At 41.2% G+C, this 16251-nt stretch overlaps 1 protein-coding gene and 1 non-coding gene across 3 annotated transcripts in view; both read left to right on the top strand.

The window, feature by feature from the left end:
- Window positions 1-674: 674 nt before the first annotated feature.
- The window catches only part of LOC106561923 (putative palmitoyltransferase ZDHHC13), a 40233-nt gene continuing 24656 nt past the window's right edge, over window positions 675-16251 (top strand). The window contains exons 1-2 of one of the 2 annotated variants that reach the window (XM_082957707.1): window positions 675-760; window positions 10592-10812. In XM_082957707.1, the coding sequence (XP_082813833.1) occupies window positions 731-760; window positions 10592-10812 (251 nt within the window). In that variant the 5' untranslated portion in view covers window positions 675-730. Of the gene's footprint in view, window positions 761-2237; window positions 2560-10591; window positions 10813-16251 lie in introns of those variants that run through there. The other variant, XM_082957708.1, reaches the window with a different exon arrangement.
- Window positions 4726-4801, top strand: trnaa-ugc (transfer RNA alanine (anticodon UGC)). Its single transcript has one exon. It is a non-coding gene; the product is annotated as a tRNA-Ala (tRNA).

Raw genomic sequence — 16251 nt, 5'->3', positions numbered from 1 at the left:
ATTCTAAAGTATCTGTCGATGTGTAGGGGTTCACGCTGTTGCAACATGGTAGATATGGGATCAAAACAGCGGAGAAGTTTAGGTTAAATGGTTTCCAGATCTATGGACGGCCAGGTGAGTTGTGTGTGTGCGCATAAGCGCATCCCCACATACCTTCAGGAACAGGTCTGGATGACCAACGGTTGGAGTCAGAGGGATGTTGGTCACTTCTTGAAGGAATGGAGAGAAGAGAGAGAGAGAGAAACACATGAATACATAGAGAAAATACTTATTGGAAGCAAGCATATATCCTGCCAGAGGTTGAATGATTTTAGTTTAATGGAAAGCATGATATGATATAGAGTTCACAGTGAAAGTCCATGGAGCGGCAGGCAGGGCTAGTTTTGAATACCCCTTCTGCATGTGCACTACTCTCACTTACATCAGAAGACTACATGAATAGATGTACATCCCAAATGGTACCCTATTCCCTACATAGTAAACTACTTTAGACCAGCAACCTATGGGCCCTGGTCAAAAATAGTCTACTATACGGATAATAGGGTAGAAACATAATAAGGCTCATCAGTAATGTTTCCCTTGTTGCACAGATGGATACCGTTGGTTGAGCAGGAGACTCGTCTCATCTGCTTGGGGTTTCTCCCCCAAACAAAAACATTTCGATCGATCTCGCCGGAACCTAATGTAGCTACCCTAAATTATCTATTCAATGGAATGAACACTACAAAATATGAGCTTGTCATACGGTCGGACCTGCATGGTGAGTAAAATTCAATAACTAGCAATGAGTGAGTGTTCTCCAGTCCAAAGTTTTAGATAGCTACAGTAGCTAGCTAACGTCCTTAAATTAACGTTACAATTACAACGTAATTGCATTTGAATCTAATCTGTGCGATAGTTTGCTAGCTAGCTACCGTTAGCTAACGTTAAATTAATTTGCAGCTATAGCTAACGTTACTGTTAGCGATAGGCGGTACGGTGATAATATAACGTTTGCTATGATATTTTAACGTTAATGTTAGTTAGCATTTACAAACGTTTAGCTAGTTAAATTGTGACAATTAACTTAGATGTAATAATAAGATAGATAATTACCCAATTTGACAGTTAACGTTAGTTTCTTCAGCCTCAACAAGTAAATACTGGCAAACCAAAAGGTTTATACCACTAGATATAATTAAGATTTCGCGTGCTTGCTATGATCCTTGTCACGTCGTTAGTCTCTCGCACTAGTTTTGATCATGGCTGTACTGCTATTTTTCTCATAGTCTTCTATTTACCTGTAGATAACAACACTTAATTATTTCATTAATGTATTTTATTGGAATTATATGACTAGATAATTTGAAGTGGTGGCTGCATGCATGCTATACTGGGTCAGTTTGTAATTCAAGCCTATTTCGTAAACTTGCTTCATTAATCCTAGTCCAGATTTCCCCATTTATTGATTACATTTCTTTGTCTATCAAATCCCCTCATGCAGGCCTATACCCTAATCCCAACATAATATTTATTGGTTGAATGTAGCCCACTTGTTTATTGATTTGTTCGATTTATTTTAAGCAATTTGGCATCACATCATCTTTTATTAAGTTTAAGATTTGCATGATAATTTTAAAAAGTCTATGAGTAAAATGTGCAACTGGTGGATGTCAACTGTGGTCTCTCGCTTGAGAATCCAGTTTGAGAACCCCTGGACTTCACCAAAGTGTTAAGCGTTGTTATGAGACGCAATGTGGATGGATGATTCAGTGATTGCCAACTCATCTCTTTGGATTTCTCATCTTTTACACAGCGCAGAAGAGGTGGCCACTTGGTTTATGATTTGCCGAATTGACACCTGCGCTTTTATGCATATATTTATACATTTTCTGATAAAATTATTGCCAACCATGACCCGAAAATGTTTGACTGTCCATGGGTAGGCTATGCCTAATATATGGGAAACTTGTCCCCCGCAGGTGAGGAATTATGCATTGAGAGGAGGCAGCTATTAATGCATTGTGACACTCTTCCCAATTTCGATGTCTACGCGATCTACGGCCGACTATGTGATGCTGAGCGGCCGTGTGACTGTGCAGCACGCATGCATTTCGATTTACAGTACCACCATCACAGCCGCCCTCCTGCATTTCGATTTACAGTACCACAATCACAGCCGCCCTCCTGCATTTCGATTTACAGTACCACAATCACAGCCGCCCTCCTGCCGACGTTAAATGGAACACGATCTACCGCTGTCAGGCGGACGTCGGTGAGATGTATGTGTGCTGTCTGGGACTTAAATATAGCCTCTTTTTGTTGCTGGCGTTCCATAAGAACTCCCCTTGTTCTGCCACCAATTTGCGCGCATCGCCCTTGTGCCGTAATGTTTGCAAACACAGAAAGGGGTCTATAGTCCGATGAATAAAATAAAACGGAGGGATTGTAGGCGGGACGTAAACTGTGGCTCATATATACAGGAAATTGAGGCCGAAAGTTCGCGAGCAGAATTAAACGTTTTCGTTGTCCTCTCTTCACATTTCTGTCTGCACAATGGATTGGAAGGGAGATACTGGCGTAAGTTTAACTTTACAATGATTCTTGATTGAAGAGGAAGGGAATAATTGTTTTCTATTTAGAGCGGTGCTAAAATAGCCAGCATATGTAGCTACTGATGGTTAGCTGCTTCCTGAACTGGCAGCAAGTTTGGGGGAAATGCCATTGAGAAGAGGCAGCAGTCATGCACGCCAAGGCGAGCTAACGTTAGCTAGCTAATAACGTTAAGATAACTAAATTGGCACCGATCAGTAGGTCTGTAATGTCAGATTTACCAACGACGTTTCAGACAACTGTCATCGTCTATGCATCTGGCGTTATTCAGTATAACTAGCTAGGTTGGTTAGGTAGCTGTATCACAACTGGCGGTGATTGGGAGTCCAATAGGGCGGCGCACAATTGCGTCGTCCGGGTTTGACCGGTGAAGGCCGTCATTGTCAATACAAATGTGTTTTTAATTGACTTGCCTAATTTAATTATTTAATTTGTTTTAATAGCTGGATATGTGTGTCGTAGAACTGGGGAAACTGTATTAGGTAGCTAGTTAGCTAACTCCCTAACAAAGCTGCAGTAACTAGTTTAGCTAGGTCTGATAACTGGTGGGATCGAGTCACTAGGTCCGTGTCCCAGGAAGAACGGGTCGAGTCGAGGCCAACTCGTGTATTGTAAGAGAGAGTAGAGTCCAGGCACAATATTTTTTCAATCTCAAAACAAGGGGAAGAAAATCTATATATTTATTGAAACTACCACACAGCCCTTTTCATTATTTTGTCTACAACATATTTTGATTATGTAAGAATGATTTTTTTTGCTTTTTTTTTTTTACAAGAAATTTCAAATGCACGTTTCATAAGTAAATTATTTTAAAGAAATGACATACCAAAAGACCATTAGGCAAATGCTAGTAATTATTGCTTGATCCCAGAGTATGTGAGCCCAATTTGATTGGAGCGCAGAGCAAGTTTCCCTAAAGCTGGAGCGCTCATGTTACCATCCCCAGTGGCTCTGCAAACATTCTGCTCTCCAGGCACCATCGTATGAGCCTGAATCTACAGACTGGCCAAACTCATGTTTCTAGAAGTGAATTCAAAGGCACTGTTGACTGAGCTTAATCATTTTAGGTTTAATTTTTTATGTCCTTCTAAACAAGTCAGTCTATATGCACGATTTATAGACCAATCATGATTTAATACAACAAAATGTTTAAATGCTTAGCACTTAATGTTCCTGCCAGCCTAGTGTGTCGCACTCGCAAACGCTTCACAATGTATTTATTTGTAGACTATAGCCTTGAAATAATTTAAATCAGAAAAAAAAATAGCCTAAATAATTCATATTCGTTCCTTCTCTGGCTACCTGTCTGCCTCCTGACCTATTTAGTGTTTATATGCTGTTTAATACTACATGTAGCCTATTTGAAATGAGTGCTTCTTAGTCACCTTTTCATGTTTATTAAAATACTTTTTATTAAAATCATATGGTTTGGTTTCAATACTTCAAAACCAAATGGTAGGTCCAGGTAGTCACAAAAATAGATGGGTGTTGATTAAATGGTGATTTTTTTTAATGAATGGAGCAGATGTTTTTAGCAGATTTGGAGGGAGTGGTTTTAAGACGAGCGGTTGGAATGGAGTTTTGAGTGTGATTTCCGACCGCTCAACTCTACTCACATACTCTGCTTGATGCCTCATTGCTGGTGAGCTTGCAAAGTAAACCGTTTATATTTTTGATTACCAAACCATATTTGGAGCTGAATATTTATTTATGCTAATCCTCTCCCTAGAATTTGACGTTAGCGCTGCACCTGATCCAATAACTGTACAGCAAGTCATTGTTAGCATTCAGTATCAAGTAGAGATACCATGTCACTTCTCTGGAGTCCAGAGCAAGCAGAATCATACGGCCCATTTACCTGTACGCAGCGAAGATTGCAGGATCGGAAAGGAAAGCACGGTCTGTCTGCACCACACTCTATCACTTTGGAAGGCTGACTGCCTGTAGAATGCTCATTATTGCCAACTGGGTAGACCTTTTCTTCCTCACAAATAATGTAATTAATATGCCAGATGATGTTACTTCTTCTTCTTCTTCATATTGAAGGCAGTGCAATGTTACAGCCAGTGGTTTAGTGGTGCCTGGAGAAGTGGGTACACAACATTTACTCTTGTTATTCAAATAGAGCCACATGGTCCCGTGTGGCTCAGTTGGTAGAGCATGGTGTTTGCAACGCCAGGGTTGTGGGTTCGATTCCCACGGGGGACCAGTACCGGGAAAAAAATGTATGGAAGGTATGCATTCACTACTGTAAGTCGTTCTGGATAAGAGCGTCTGCTAAATGACTAAAATGTAAAAATGTAGATAAATGACACTGAAATTCACAGGTTTCAGATTTTTCCAAAACATTTTCAGTCACACTTTTTTTTAAAATAGAAAAACAACAAAATGGAATGTTCTAAATCCACAACAATGCTTAAACCATATCAGGAGAACACTTTTGAGGTCTGGAAACAAATCTAAGAAATGTATATTTGAGTGTAGTTACCCTTTAATTCAACTGTGCAGTCACCCAGCACTGTTTGGTTAAGCGTTTCTGTAGCACACATGAGAGGGAGTTTGCAAAACAAATGGCCACTGGATTGATGCAAATAATCATGATATCATTCTGCAAGGTATACATGGGCTACTTTTGTAGCTAAACTCAGCAAAAAAAGAAATGTCCTATTTTCAGAACCCTGTCTTTCAAAGATAATTTGTAAAAATCCAAATAACTTCACAGATCTTCATTGTAAAGGGTTTAAACTCTGTTTCCCATGCTTGTTCAATGAACCATAAACAATTAATGAACACGCACCTGTGGCACGGTCGTTAAGACACTAACAGCTTACGAACGGCAGGCAATTAAGGTCACAGTTAAGGAAACTAGTGACACTAAAGAGGCCTTTCTACTGACTCTGAAAAACACCAAAAGAAAGATTTCCAGGGTCCCTGCTCATCTGCCTGAATGTGCCTTAGGCATGCTGCAAGGAGGCATGAGGACTCCAGATGTGGCCAGGGCAATAAATTGCCATGTCTGTACTGTGAGATGCCTAAGACAGCGCTACAGGGAGACAGGACGAACAGCTGATCGTCCTCGCAGTGGCAGACCAAGTGTAACACCTGCACAGGATTGGTACATCCGAACATCACACCTGCGGGACAGGTACAGGATGGCAACAACAACTGCCCAAGTTACACCAGGAACGCACAATCCCTCCATCAGTGCTCAGACCGTCCGCAATAGGCTGAGAGAGGCTGGACTGAGGGCTTGTAGGCCTGTTGTAAGGCAGGTCCTCACCAGAGATCACCGGCAACAATGTCGCCTATGGGCACAAACCCACCGTCGCTGGACCTGACAGGACTGGCAAAATGGGCTCTTCACTGACGAGTCGCGGTTTTGTCTCACATGGGATGATGGTCGGATTCGCGTTTATCGTCGAAGGAATGAGCGTTACACCGAGGCCTGTACTCTGGAGCGGGATCGATTTTTGAGGTGGAGGGTCCGTCATGGTCTGGGGCGGTGTGTCACAACATCATCGGACTGAGCTTGTTGTCATTGCAGGCAATCTCAATGCTGTGCGTTACAGGGAAGACATCCTCCTCCCTCATGTGGTACCCTTCCTGCAGGCTCATCCTGACATGACCCTCCAGCATGACAATGCCACCAGCCATACTGCTCGTTCTGTGCGTGATTTCCTGCAAGACTGGAATGTCAGTGTTCTGCCATGGCCAGCGAAGAGCCCGGATCTCAATCTCATTGAGCACGTCTGAGACCTGTTGGATCGGAGGGTGAGCGCTAGGCCCATTCCCCCCAGAAATGTCCGGGAAGAGTGGGGTAACATCTCACAGCGAGAATTGGTGCAGTCGATGAGGAGGAGATGCACTGCAGTACTTAATGCAGCTGGTGGCCACACCAGATACTGACTGTTACTTTTGTTACCCCCTTGTTCAGGGACACATTTCTGTTAGTCACATGTCTGTGGAACTTGTTCAGTTTGTCTCAGTTGTTGAGTCTTGTTATGTTCATACAAATATTTACACATGTTAAGTTTGCTGAAAATAAACGCAGTTGACAGTGAGGACGTTTCTTTTTTGTGCTGAGTTTAGTTAACATTTAATTGAGGGGTTCTGGGATAGCCTTTCCATCTACCAGAAGACCGTTAGGCCTATCAATAGCATTGCTATATTATTCCTGTTCCTTAATTGTTTGAAACCTGGATGTTTTTACTTCATATTATCAGTCATGTCTTACCGTGTGCACGTTCCTGCTCTTGCGAAGAAATAATACTTTTTCAACATTTAAGCTACATATTCTGATATGTTCCATTAGCTTTATTAATTGATATGGTGTTTACTTCCACTACACTAGCCTACTTAGATAGGCATTGTGGGTATTAAGAGATGAGTATACGCAATGCCTACCAAAAAAAGTGTGTCTACGGAGTATACCTGCGTATTAGTGCTTTCTGAGGGCGGTTCAGTTTCTGTTCATTATTAAAAAATGATCACGGTTTTCGGTTGTTTTTTGCCATGAAATGCATTATGTGAGTTGAATGTATTAATGACACAGAATAATACAATTAATAAGTCTCATGGTGGTTGTGACTGTCAATTACTGCTTATCAGTTATTCACATTACCTTAATAAAATATTTGTTGTAAAATATTTATTTCATTCCACGTCATCTCATCTCTATAGAGCTGCTGTCTAACAAAATCACAATTTTAGTAGTTCTTCAAAGGTAATAAGGAATACTTTTATTACTGCAGAATACCAACTATCAATCACTTAGATCATGTATTTTAAGGCTTGCGAAGCAACTGCTTTCTATCCCTCTCGAATTGCACATTCTCTTTCATTTTTCTTTTCTTAGGGGGTAAAGCGTGATTCATCATTTCATAGAACGTGTTTCCACTGTTCGAGAGTCCAATGGCGGCGAGCTTTACACCATTCCAGCCGACGCTTGGCATTGCACATGGTGATCTTAGGCTTGTGCTCGGCCATGGAAACCCATTTCATGAAGCTCCCGACACACAGTTGTTGTGCTGACGTTGCTTCCAGAAGCAGTTTGGAACTCGGTAGTAGTGTTGCAACTGAGGACAGACCATTTTTACACACTAAAGCACTCGGTGGTCTCGTTCTGTGAGCTTGTGGCCTACCACTTCGCGGCTGAGCCGTTTGTTGCTCCTAGACGTTTCCACTTCACAATAACAGCATTTACAGTTGACCAGGGAAGCTCTAGCAGGGCAAACATTTAACAAACTGACTTGTTGGAAAGGTGGCATCCTATGACGGTGCCACTTTGAAAGTCACTGAGCTTTTCAGTAAGACCATTCTCCTGCCAATGTTTGTCTATGGAGATTGCATGGCTGTGTGCTCAATTTTATACACCTGTCAGCAACGGGTGTGGCTGAAATAGCCGAATCCACTAATTTGAAGGGGTGTCCACATACACGTGTGTGTGTGTGTGTGTGTGTGTGTGTGTGTGTGTGTGTGTGTGTGTGTGTGTGTGTATAAAAATACAGATGGTAGGCTTTATGTAGCCTATTCAAATGTTTTTTTTTCACACTTGCGACTTCCCTAAACCTCCCCAATTTGAGAACCCCTGTGCTAGCTCACCCGACCTGTGCGTGTTTGCTGGTCCTATCAGAGAGCTGTGTGAGTTTCACTAGCCAATCCATGGAGAGACTGTTACAAAACTTGGCCAGATAATTTCAAGTCATCATTCTTGAGGCTCCAAGTTCAAGTCGAGTCTCCAGTTATTTTATATCGCGTCGACTCTCAAGTCAGCAAATTTGTGACTTGAGTCCAGGTCATCCGACTCGAGTCCACACTGCTGTTTGTGGTCCAACTCCGTACAGTAACTGAGGATATTTGTTTGTCTTTGTGCTTTATTTTATAGATATTGCACCAAATTTTGGGGTTGTCTGTACAGTATTCCAAGAGGTCCAGTTAGAAACATGTCTCGGATGATGACCAATTCATCAGTGACGTTAGGTTCAAGCCCAGTTTGGTTTATAACCCATGTTAGTGTATTGGCTTGGTATTGTAGCTACTAAGAGATCAGTAACCCTTGGGTTGGTTACTTGGAGGATGGTACATTGGGCATACCAGGGATTGACATTAAAGTCTGAAAGGCACTCGCCACCGGGCATGTCAGGAGTATTTTAAATGTTTTTGGTTGCCCGAAGATTATCACTTGCCCGAAAATCTAAATGAGCTATTTACTCAAGTGTCCTAATGCCTGCCTTTCACCAGCAACCTCACACTTTGTTACTTATGTGAAATGTCATTATCCTCCCTCATGAGGGAGAGAAATAAGGAAATATCTTAAAGATACAGTACTTGGGTTTTTTGTTAATAGACTCTCAAGGCACAAGGCAATGTTTCTTAATCAGAAAAATCACAAATGGAAATATTTTATTTTGGTTCTCAGTAAAAAAAAAAAAAGAGAGCCTGATTTACATGGAAATTACAATTTTTGGCAAAAGGACCCATGAGTACCAACATGCGAAGTTCATAGTAGCATGTCAAATGAAAGCTGAGTCTATGTTTGAGAAAGTAAGGCATATATACAGGTTTCTACCATTTTCCATCTAAAAATGTGGAATAAGCTGGTCAAACAGCTGGAAAAGGGGTCTTTAGAAAACATCTACCAGAAAAAGTCTTAAGGTATTAGAAATACACCACAATAATGAAGTAAAGACCCCTGGCAACTAATATCAACACTTATATTTCATTTTGCTGAAATGATTTGGCTTCTGTAAATTTAAGAAACATTGCCTTGTGCCTTTTGAGATTCTATTAACAAAAAACCCACAAACTGTATCTTTAAAATATTTCCTTATTTCTCTCCCTCATGAGGGAGGATAATGACATTTCACAGAAGTAACAAAGTAGACCTATCAATTTGTGTTTACTGATATCAATTTTGTTTATGAATTAAGTGATTTTAAAACGAAATTCTGCTACCAAATCGGTAACAGAATTTCTGCAATTGAATTGGCCACAATGAGAAATCATAGTGGTCACAAACCACAGTTGGGTTCACAAGTTTGGACAGCACAGTAGTGGAGTACAGTAAAGAAAAGTATAGTACAGTACACAGTAGAGCACATGAGTTGAGTACATTCATGTACTGTACTGAACTCTGTACTATGTTGAGCTAAACTGTGCTATACTTTGATGTCCAAACTTGTGAAAAATAGATGTCTATAATTGGTTCAGATTTGTCCGGACCAACCTATTTTGCCTTTGGGGGCAAAGCTCATTTAAAATAATTGCCATCATTGTAAATACGAATTTGTTCTTAACTGACTTGCCTAGTTAAATAAAACAATTGCTAGTGTGTAGAACAATACCCACGTATGCAAAGGAGGATATTGCATATTTATACCTTCTTTTTTTGTACCTATTTAGGATACATTACCATGAAGAGAATGACATAATTAAGCATTTCTGTGGTACAGATCAGGGATCCATGATTAAATTCCGTTACCGCAATTCCGTTACTGGGAGTAAATCCACTTCACTCACTTAGTTAAATAACCAAAATAGATTTATTTTCAAAGTCAATGTGTCATGTCATAGCTGACGCCCCATTTCATTCTGCAAACATCATTGAATCTTAATTCGGAGCGTAGTCTGAGATTTCAATGTTTGTTTGGCATACATGTTTTGAGTCTCACCTCAATTCCGTTACCATGGAATTGCCTTAATGCCATAAATTGTCTTTCACTTAAACAATGGGGAGGAACCTGAAAGATCAGGCTACTGGAGTTCTTTGCAGTTTGGATGTTTTCACGATTTGTTATTTTATCACCTGCCCAATGGGTCAACCTCGGAGCCGGCTCAATTTGCGTGACTGCTCAGTTCAATTGTCCCAGGCAGTAGGCCAACCCTTAATGTCAATCACTGCGTACCATCTAGTTGCAAGTCAGGCAAACTCACCAGAATTGAGAATTCCCATCCATAGTTGATAATGTGCCCATTCTCTCTCTTTTTGTGTATTTTACAGGGTCACAACCATGACAGTTGCCATGGCCACGGGGGTCACTCGCATGTGCCTGCTGTGCATGGATTCGGGGATCACGGCAGTAGGATGGCGCACGGGTTCATGCCTGCTTTCCATGGCCAGTTTAGCCCAAGAGCTGACCAGATGATAGACCTCACTCAGCAGCCCAAGAAACGGTCGCATATGGATGACAGCAGCAGCTGGGACATCGTCAAGGCAACACAGTAAGATTCACCTCTTGTGTCTCATACGAAGCCCTATTAATGGCCACACATTACAATTGTTCTGCTCCATAGCTCAGGTCAGAAGTAGTGCACAATATGGGTAATAGATTTTCATTCATTTGGGGGGTGGCACGCACAAACAGATCTTCTCCCTGTGTGATCACTACCTTCTCTGGTGGCTGTGTCATCACGCACTCCACGCAACAAACTTGTTTCCTTACTGGGAATTTTGGAATGCAACCTGTATTCGAAATGATACCGTGAATATAGTTGATAGACGCAAATTATAGTTATGTATGTTTCAATAGCGCAAATTACACACGGAAGTTATTAACGTTAGCTACCAGATATTAGCTGACTTTAGCTTGCTAACTACATTAGCATTTAGGTTGGCAAATGAACATTACCACCCGCTTGTCTCAGCTAACTTAATGTTTCCTCAGTTTACTTCACGTCTGTGTAATAACCCACAGAACACTTATATGCATTGGAGGAAGCGCGGGATTAACTTTAGGGTAAATCCATTTTTAATTCAATCACTTTTTGACAGCATACTTTTTTTTTTTTTTAAACAAACTTACCATACATGTTTGCCCATGGAATAAGTGGTCAGAAAGTGACTTTTTGGACCTGAATGCCAAAACATCCAGTAGATAAAGGTGCTCAAAGTTGACCCATTTTGCATACCCCACCATACCATGAGACATCCATGTCTTCATCACTGGAAAATGAACTTTGATAATAATTTAAAAGCTTACAAACAGGGCTGTCATTATTTTTAAATAAATTACCCAAAAAATTAAGAATTGTGCCATTAACCTTAAATGATATAAAAGTGCGTAAACATGTTGAAGCTTAGACCCTACTTTACATTATGAGGTTTGTGTGTTGTGCCTGCCATCGGTTGAGACATGCTCTTGAATACAGGGTGGGTGTCATTTCAATCATTAGCGGTTTCCATTAACTTGTGCGGTGCATTTTTTATTTTTTATTTTACATTTAGAAAGCTCGCGTAGATGTGAATTTCCTGCTAGGGTGCATTTCCCTTTAACTGTGATTAAAACAGTTGACCGTAATGACTTCACACCTACAAAAAAAAAACTATTTTGCAAAAACCTACAATGTCGGATAAAAATGTAGTGGTTGAAGTGTTTCCATTACTTATTTAGGCAAATTACGAGTTAATAAATTGGCGACAGCCTGTATGCCCTCCCATCTACAGTGCCTTCAGAAAGTATTCATACCCCTTGACTTTTTTTCAACATTTTTGGGGTTACAGCCTGAATCTAAAATTAATTACATAGAGATTTTTTTGTCACTGGCCTACACACAATACTCAATGTCAGTGGAATTGTCTTTTTTTGAATTTTGTACAAATTAATAACAAATGAAAAGCTGAAATGTCTTGATTCAGTAAGTATTCAACCCCTTTGTTATGGCAAGCCTAAATAAGCGCAGGAGTAAAAATGTGCTTAACAAATTTAAAAAAATGTGTCACATGCGCCGAATACAACTGGTGTACAGTCGTGGCCAAAAGTTGAGAATGACACAAATATTAATTTTCAAAGTCTGCTGCCTCAGTTTGTATGATGGCAATTTGCATATACTCCAGAATGTTATGAAGAGTGATCAGATGAATTGCAAAGTCCCTCTTTGCCATGCAAATGAACTGAATCCCCCAAAAACATTTCCACTGCATTTCAGCCCTGCCACAAAAGGACCAGCTGACATGTCAGTGATTCTCTCGTTAACCTTTTAGGGCTAGGGGGCAGTATTGACACGGCCGGATAAAAAACGTACCCGATTTAATCTGGTTACTACTCCTGCCCAGTAACTAGAATATGCATATAATTATTGGCTTTGGATAGAAAACACCCTAAAGTTTCTAAAACTGTTTGAATGGTGTCTGTGAGTATAACAGAACTCATATGGCAGGCAAAAACCTGAGAAGATTCCTTACAGGAAGTGCCCTCTCTGACAAGTTCTTGTTCTTCTTGGCTCTGTTTATTGAAAACTGAGGATCTTTGCTGTAACGTGACACTTCCTACGGCTCCCATAGGCTCTCAGAACCCGGGAAAAAGCTGAATGATATCGAGGCAGCCCCTGGCTGAAAAACATTAGCGCGTTTGGATAGTGGCCGGTCAGAGTACTATGAGACTCAGGCTCGTGCACGAGGGGATCCCATGCTTTTATTTTCTCTCTCTTTGAACGTAAACACGCTTTCCCGGTCGGAATATTATCGCTTTTTTACGAGAAAAATGGCATAAAAATAGATTTTAAACAGCGGTTGACATGCTTCGAAGTACGGTAATGGAATATTTAGAATTCTTTTGTCACGAAATGCGTTGTGCGCGTGACCCTTATTTACACTTCGGATAGTGTCTTGAACGCACAAACAAAACGCCGCTATTTGGATATAACTATGGATTATTTGGGACCAAACCAACATTTGTTATTGAAGTAGAAGTCCTGGGAGTGCATTCTGACGAAGAACAGCAAAGGTAATAACATTTTTCTTATAGTAAATCTGACTTTGGTGAGTGCTAAACTTGCTGGGTGTCTAAATAGCTAGCCCTGTGATGCCGGGCTATATACTCAGAATATTGCAAAATGTGCTTTCACCGAAAAGCTATTTTAAAATCGGACATAGCGAGTGCATAGAGGAGTTCTGTATCTATAATTCTTAAAATAATTGTTATGCTTTTTGTGAACGTTTATCGTGAGTAATTTTGTAAATTCACCGGAAGTTTGCGGGGGGTATGCTAGTTCTGAACGTCACATGCTAATGTAAAAAGCTGGTTTTTGATATAAATATGAACTTGATTGAACAAAACATGCATGTATTGTATAACATAATGTCCTAGGTGTGTCATCTGATGAAGATCATCAAAGGTTAGTGCTGCATTTAGCTGTGGTTTGGGTTTATGTGACATTATATGCTAGCTTGAAAAATGGGTGTCTGATTATTTCTGGCTGGGTACTCTGCTGACATAATCTAATGTTTTGCTTTCGTTGTAAAGCCTTTTTGAAATCGGACAGTGTGGTTAGATTAACGAGAGTCTTGTCTTTAAAATGGTGTAAAATAGTCATATGTTTGAGAAATTGAAGTAATAGCATTTCTAAGGTTTTTGAATAACGCGCCACGGGATTCCACTGGCTGTTACGTAGGTGGGACGAAATCGTCCCACTGGCCCTAGAGAAGTTAACACAGGTGAGAGTGTTGACGAGGACAAGGCTGGAGATCACTCTGTCATGCTGATCGAGTTCGAAATACAGACTGGAAGCTTCAAAATGAGGGTGATGCTTAGAATCATTGTTCTTCCTCTGTCAACCATGGTTCCCTGCGAGGAAACACCTGCTGTCATTGCTTTGCACAAAAAGGGCTTCACAGGCAAAGTTATTGCTGCCAGTAAGATTGCACCTAAATCAACCATTTATCGGATCATCAAGAACTTCAAGGAGAGTGGTTCAAATGTTGTGAAGAAGGCTTCAGGGCGCCCAAGAAAGTCCAGCAAGCGCCAGGACCATCTCCTAAAGTTGATTCAGCTGCGGGTTCGGGGCACCACCAGTACAGAGCTTGCTCAGGAATGGCAGCAGGCAGGTGTGAGTGCATCTGCATGCACAGTGAGGCAAAGACTTTTGGAGGATGGCCTGGTGTCAAGAAGGGCAACAAAGAAGCCACTTCTCTCCAGGAAAAACATCAGGGACAGACTGCTATTCTGCAAAAGGTACAGGGATTGGACTGCTGAGGACTGGGGTAAAGTCATTTTCTCTGAATCCCCTTTCCGATTGTTTGGGGCATCCGGAAAAAAGCGTGTCCGGAGAAGACAATAGGGTAGTAGGCATTGTCGTGCCCTTTTTACTACTCTTGGTCTGTTTGGACCATGATCATTTCTTGGTGACGTGGACACCAAGGAACTTGAAGCTCTCGACCTGCTCCACTACAGCCCTGTCGATGTTAATGGGGGCCTGTTCGGCCCTCCTTTTCCTGTAGTTCACAATCAGCTCCTTTGTCTTGATCACGTTGAGGGAGAGGTTGTTATCCTGGCACCACACTGCCAGGTCTCTGACCTCCTCCCTATAGGCTGTCTCATCATTGTCGGTGATCAGGCCTACCACCGTTGTCATCGGCAAACTTAATGATGGTGTTGAAATCGTGCTTGGCCACGTGGTCGTGGGGGAACAGGGAGTACAGGAGGGGTCTAAGCACGCACCCTTGAGGGGCCCCCGTGTTAAGGATCAGCGTGGTAGATGTGTTGTTGCTTATACCCTTACCACCTGGGGGTGGCCGATCAGGAAGTCCAGGATCCAGTTGGGAGGCAATTAGTCCCAGGTTCCTTAGTTAAGTGATGAGCTTTGAGGGCACTATAGTGTTAAACTGAGCTGTAGTCATTGAACAGGACTCATAAGTTGCATGGGCTCACTCTGTGTGCAATAATAGGGTTTAACATGAATGACTACCTCATCTCTGTACCCCACACGTACAATTGTCTGTAAGGTCCCTCAGTCGAGCAGTGAAATTGAAACACTGATTTCATCCATAAAGACCAGGGAGGTTTTCCAATGCCTCGCAAAGAAGGGCACCCATTGGTAGATGGGTAATAATAAAAAGCAGATTGAATATCCCTTTGCGCATGGTGAAGTTATTAATTACACTTTGGATGGTGTATCAATACACCCAGTCACTACGAAGACACAGGCGTTCTTCCTAACTCAGTTTCCGGAGTGGAAGAAAACCGCTCTGGGATTTCACCATGAGGCCAATTGTGACTTTAAAACAGTTACAGCGCTTAATGGCTGTGATAGGAGAAAACTGAGGATGGATCAACAAGATTGTAGTTACTCCACAATACTAACCTAAATGACAGAGTAAAAAGAAGGAAGCCTGTACAGAATACAAATATTCCAAAACATGCAACAAAGCACTAAAGTAATACTGCAAAACATGTAGTAAAGCAATTAACTTTTTGTCCTAAATAAAATAAATGTTTGGGCCAAATCCAATACAACACATTACTGAGTACCACTCTCCATATTTTCAAGCATAGTGGTGGCTGCATCATATTATGGGTATGCTTGTAATAGTTAAGGACTGGGAAGTTTTTCAGGATGAAATGGTATGGAGCTAAACACAGGCAAAATCCTAGAGGGAAAGCCTGGTTGTCTGCTTTCCACCAACACTGGGAGATGAATTCACCTTTCAGAAGGACAATAACCTAAAACACAAGGCCAAATCTACACTGCAGTTGCTTACTTACCAAGAAGACAGTGAATGTTCCTGAGTGACCGAGTTACAGTTTTGACTTGAAAATCTATGGCAAGACCTGAAAATGGTTGTCTAGCAATGATCAACAACCAATTTGACAGAATTTTGAAAAGAATATAGGGCAAATGTTGCACAATCCAGGTGAGGAAAGCTCTTAGATTACCCAGAAATAC

This window comes from Salmo salar, chromosome 11 (genome assembly GCF_965601325.2).
Source record: "Salmo salar chromosome 11, fSalSal1, whole genome shotgun sequence".
NCBI lineage: Eukaryota > Metazoa > Chordata > Actinopteri > Salmoniformes > Salmonidae > Salmo > Salmo salar.
The sequence above is the reverse complement of the archived record's forward strand: the minus strand, read 5'-3'. Positions and strand labels throughout refer to the sequence as shown.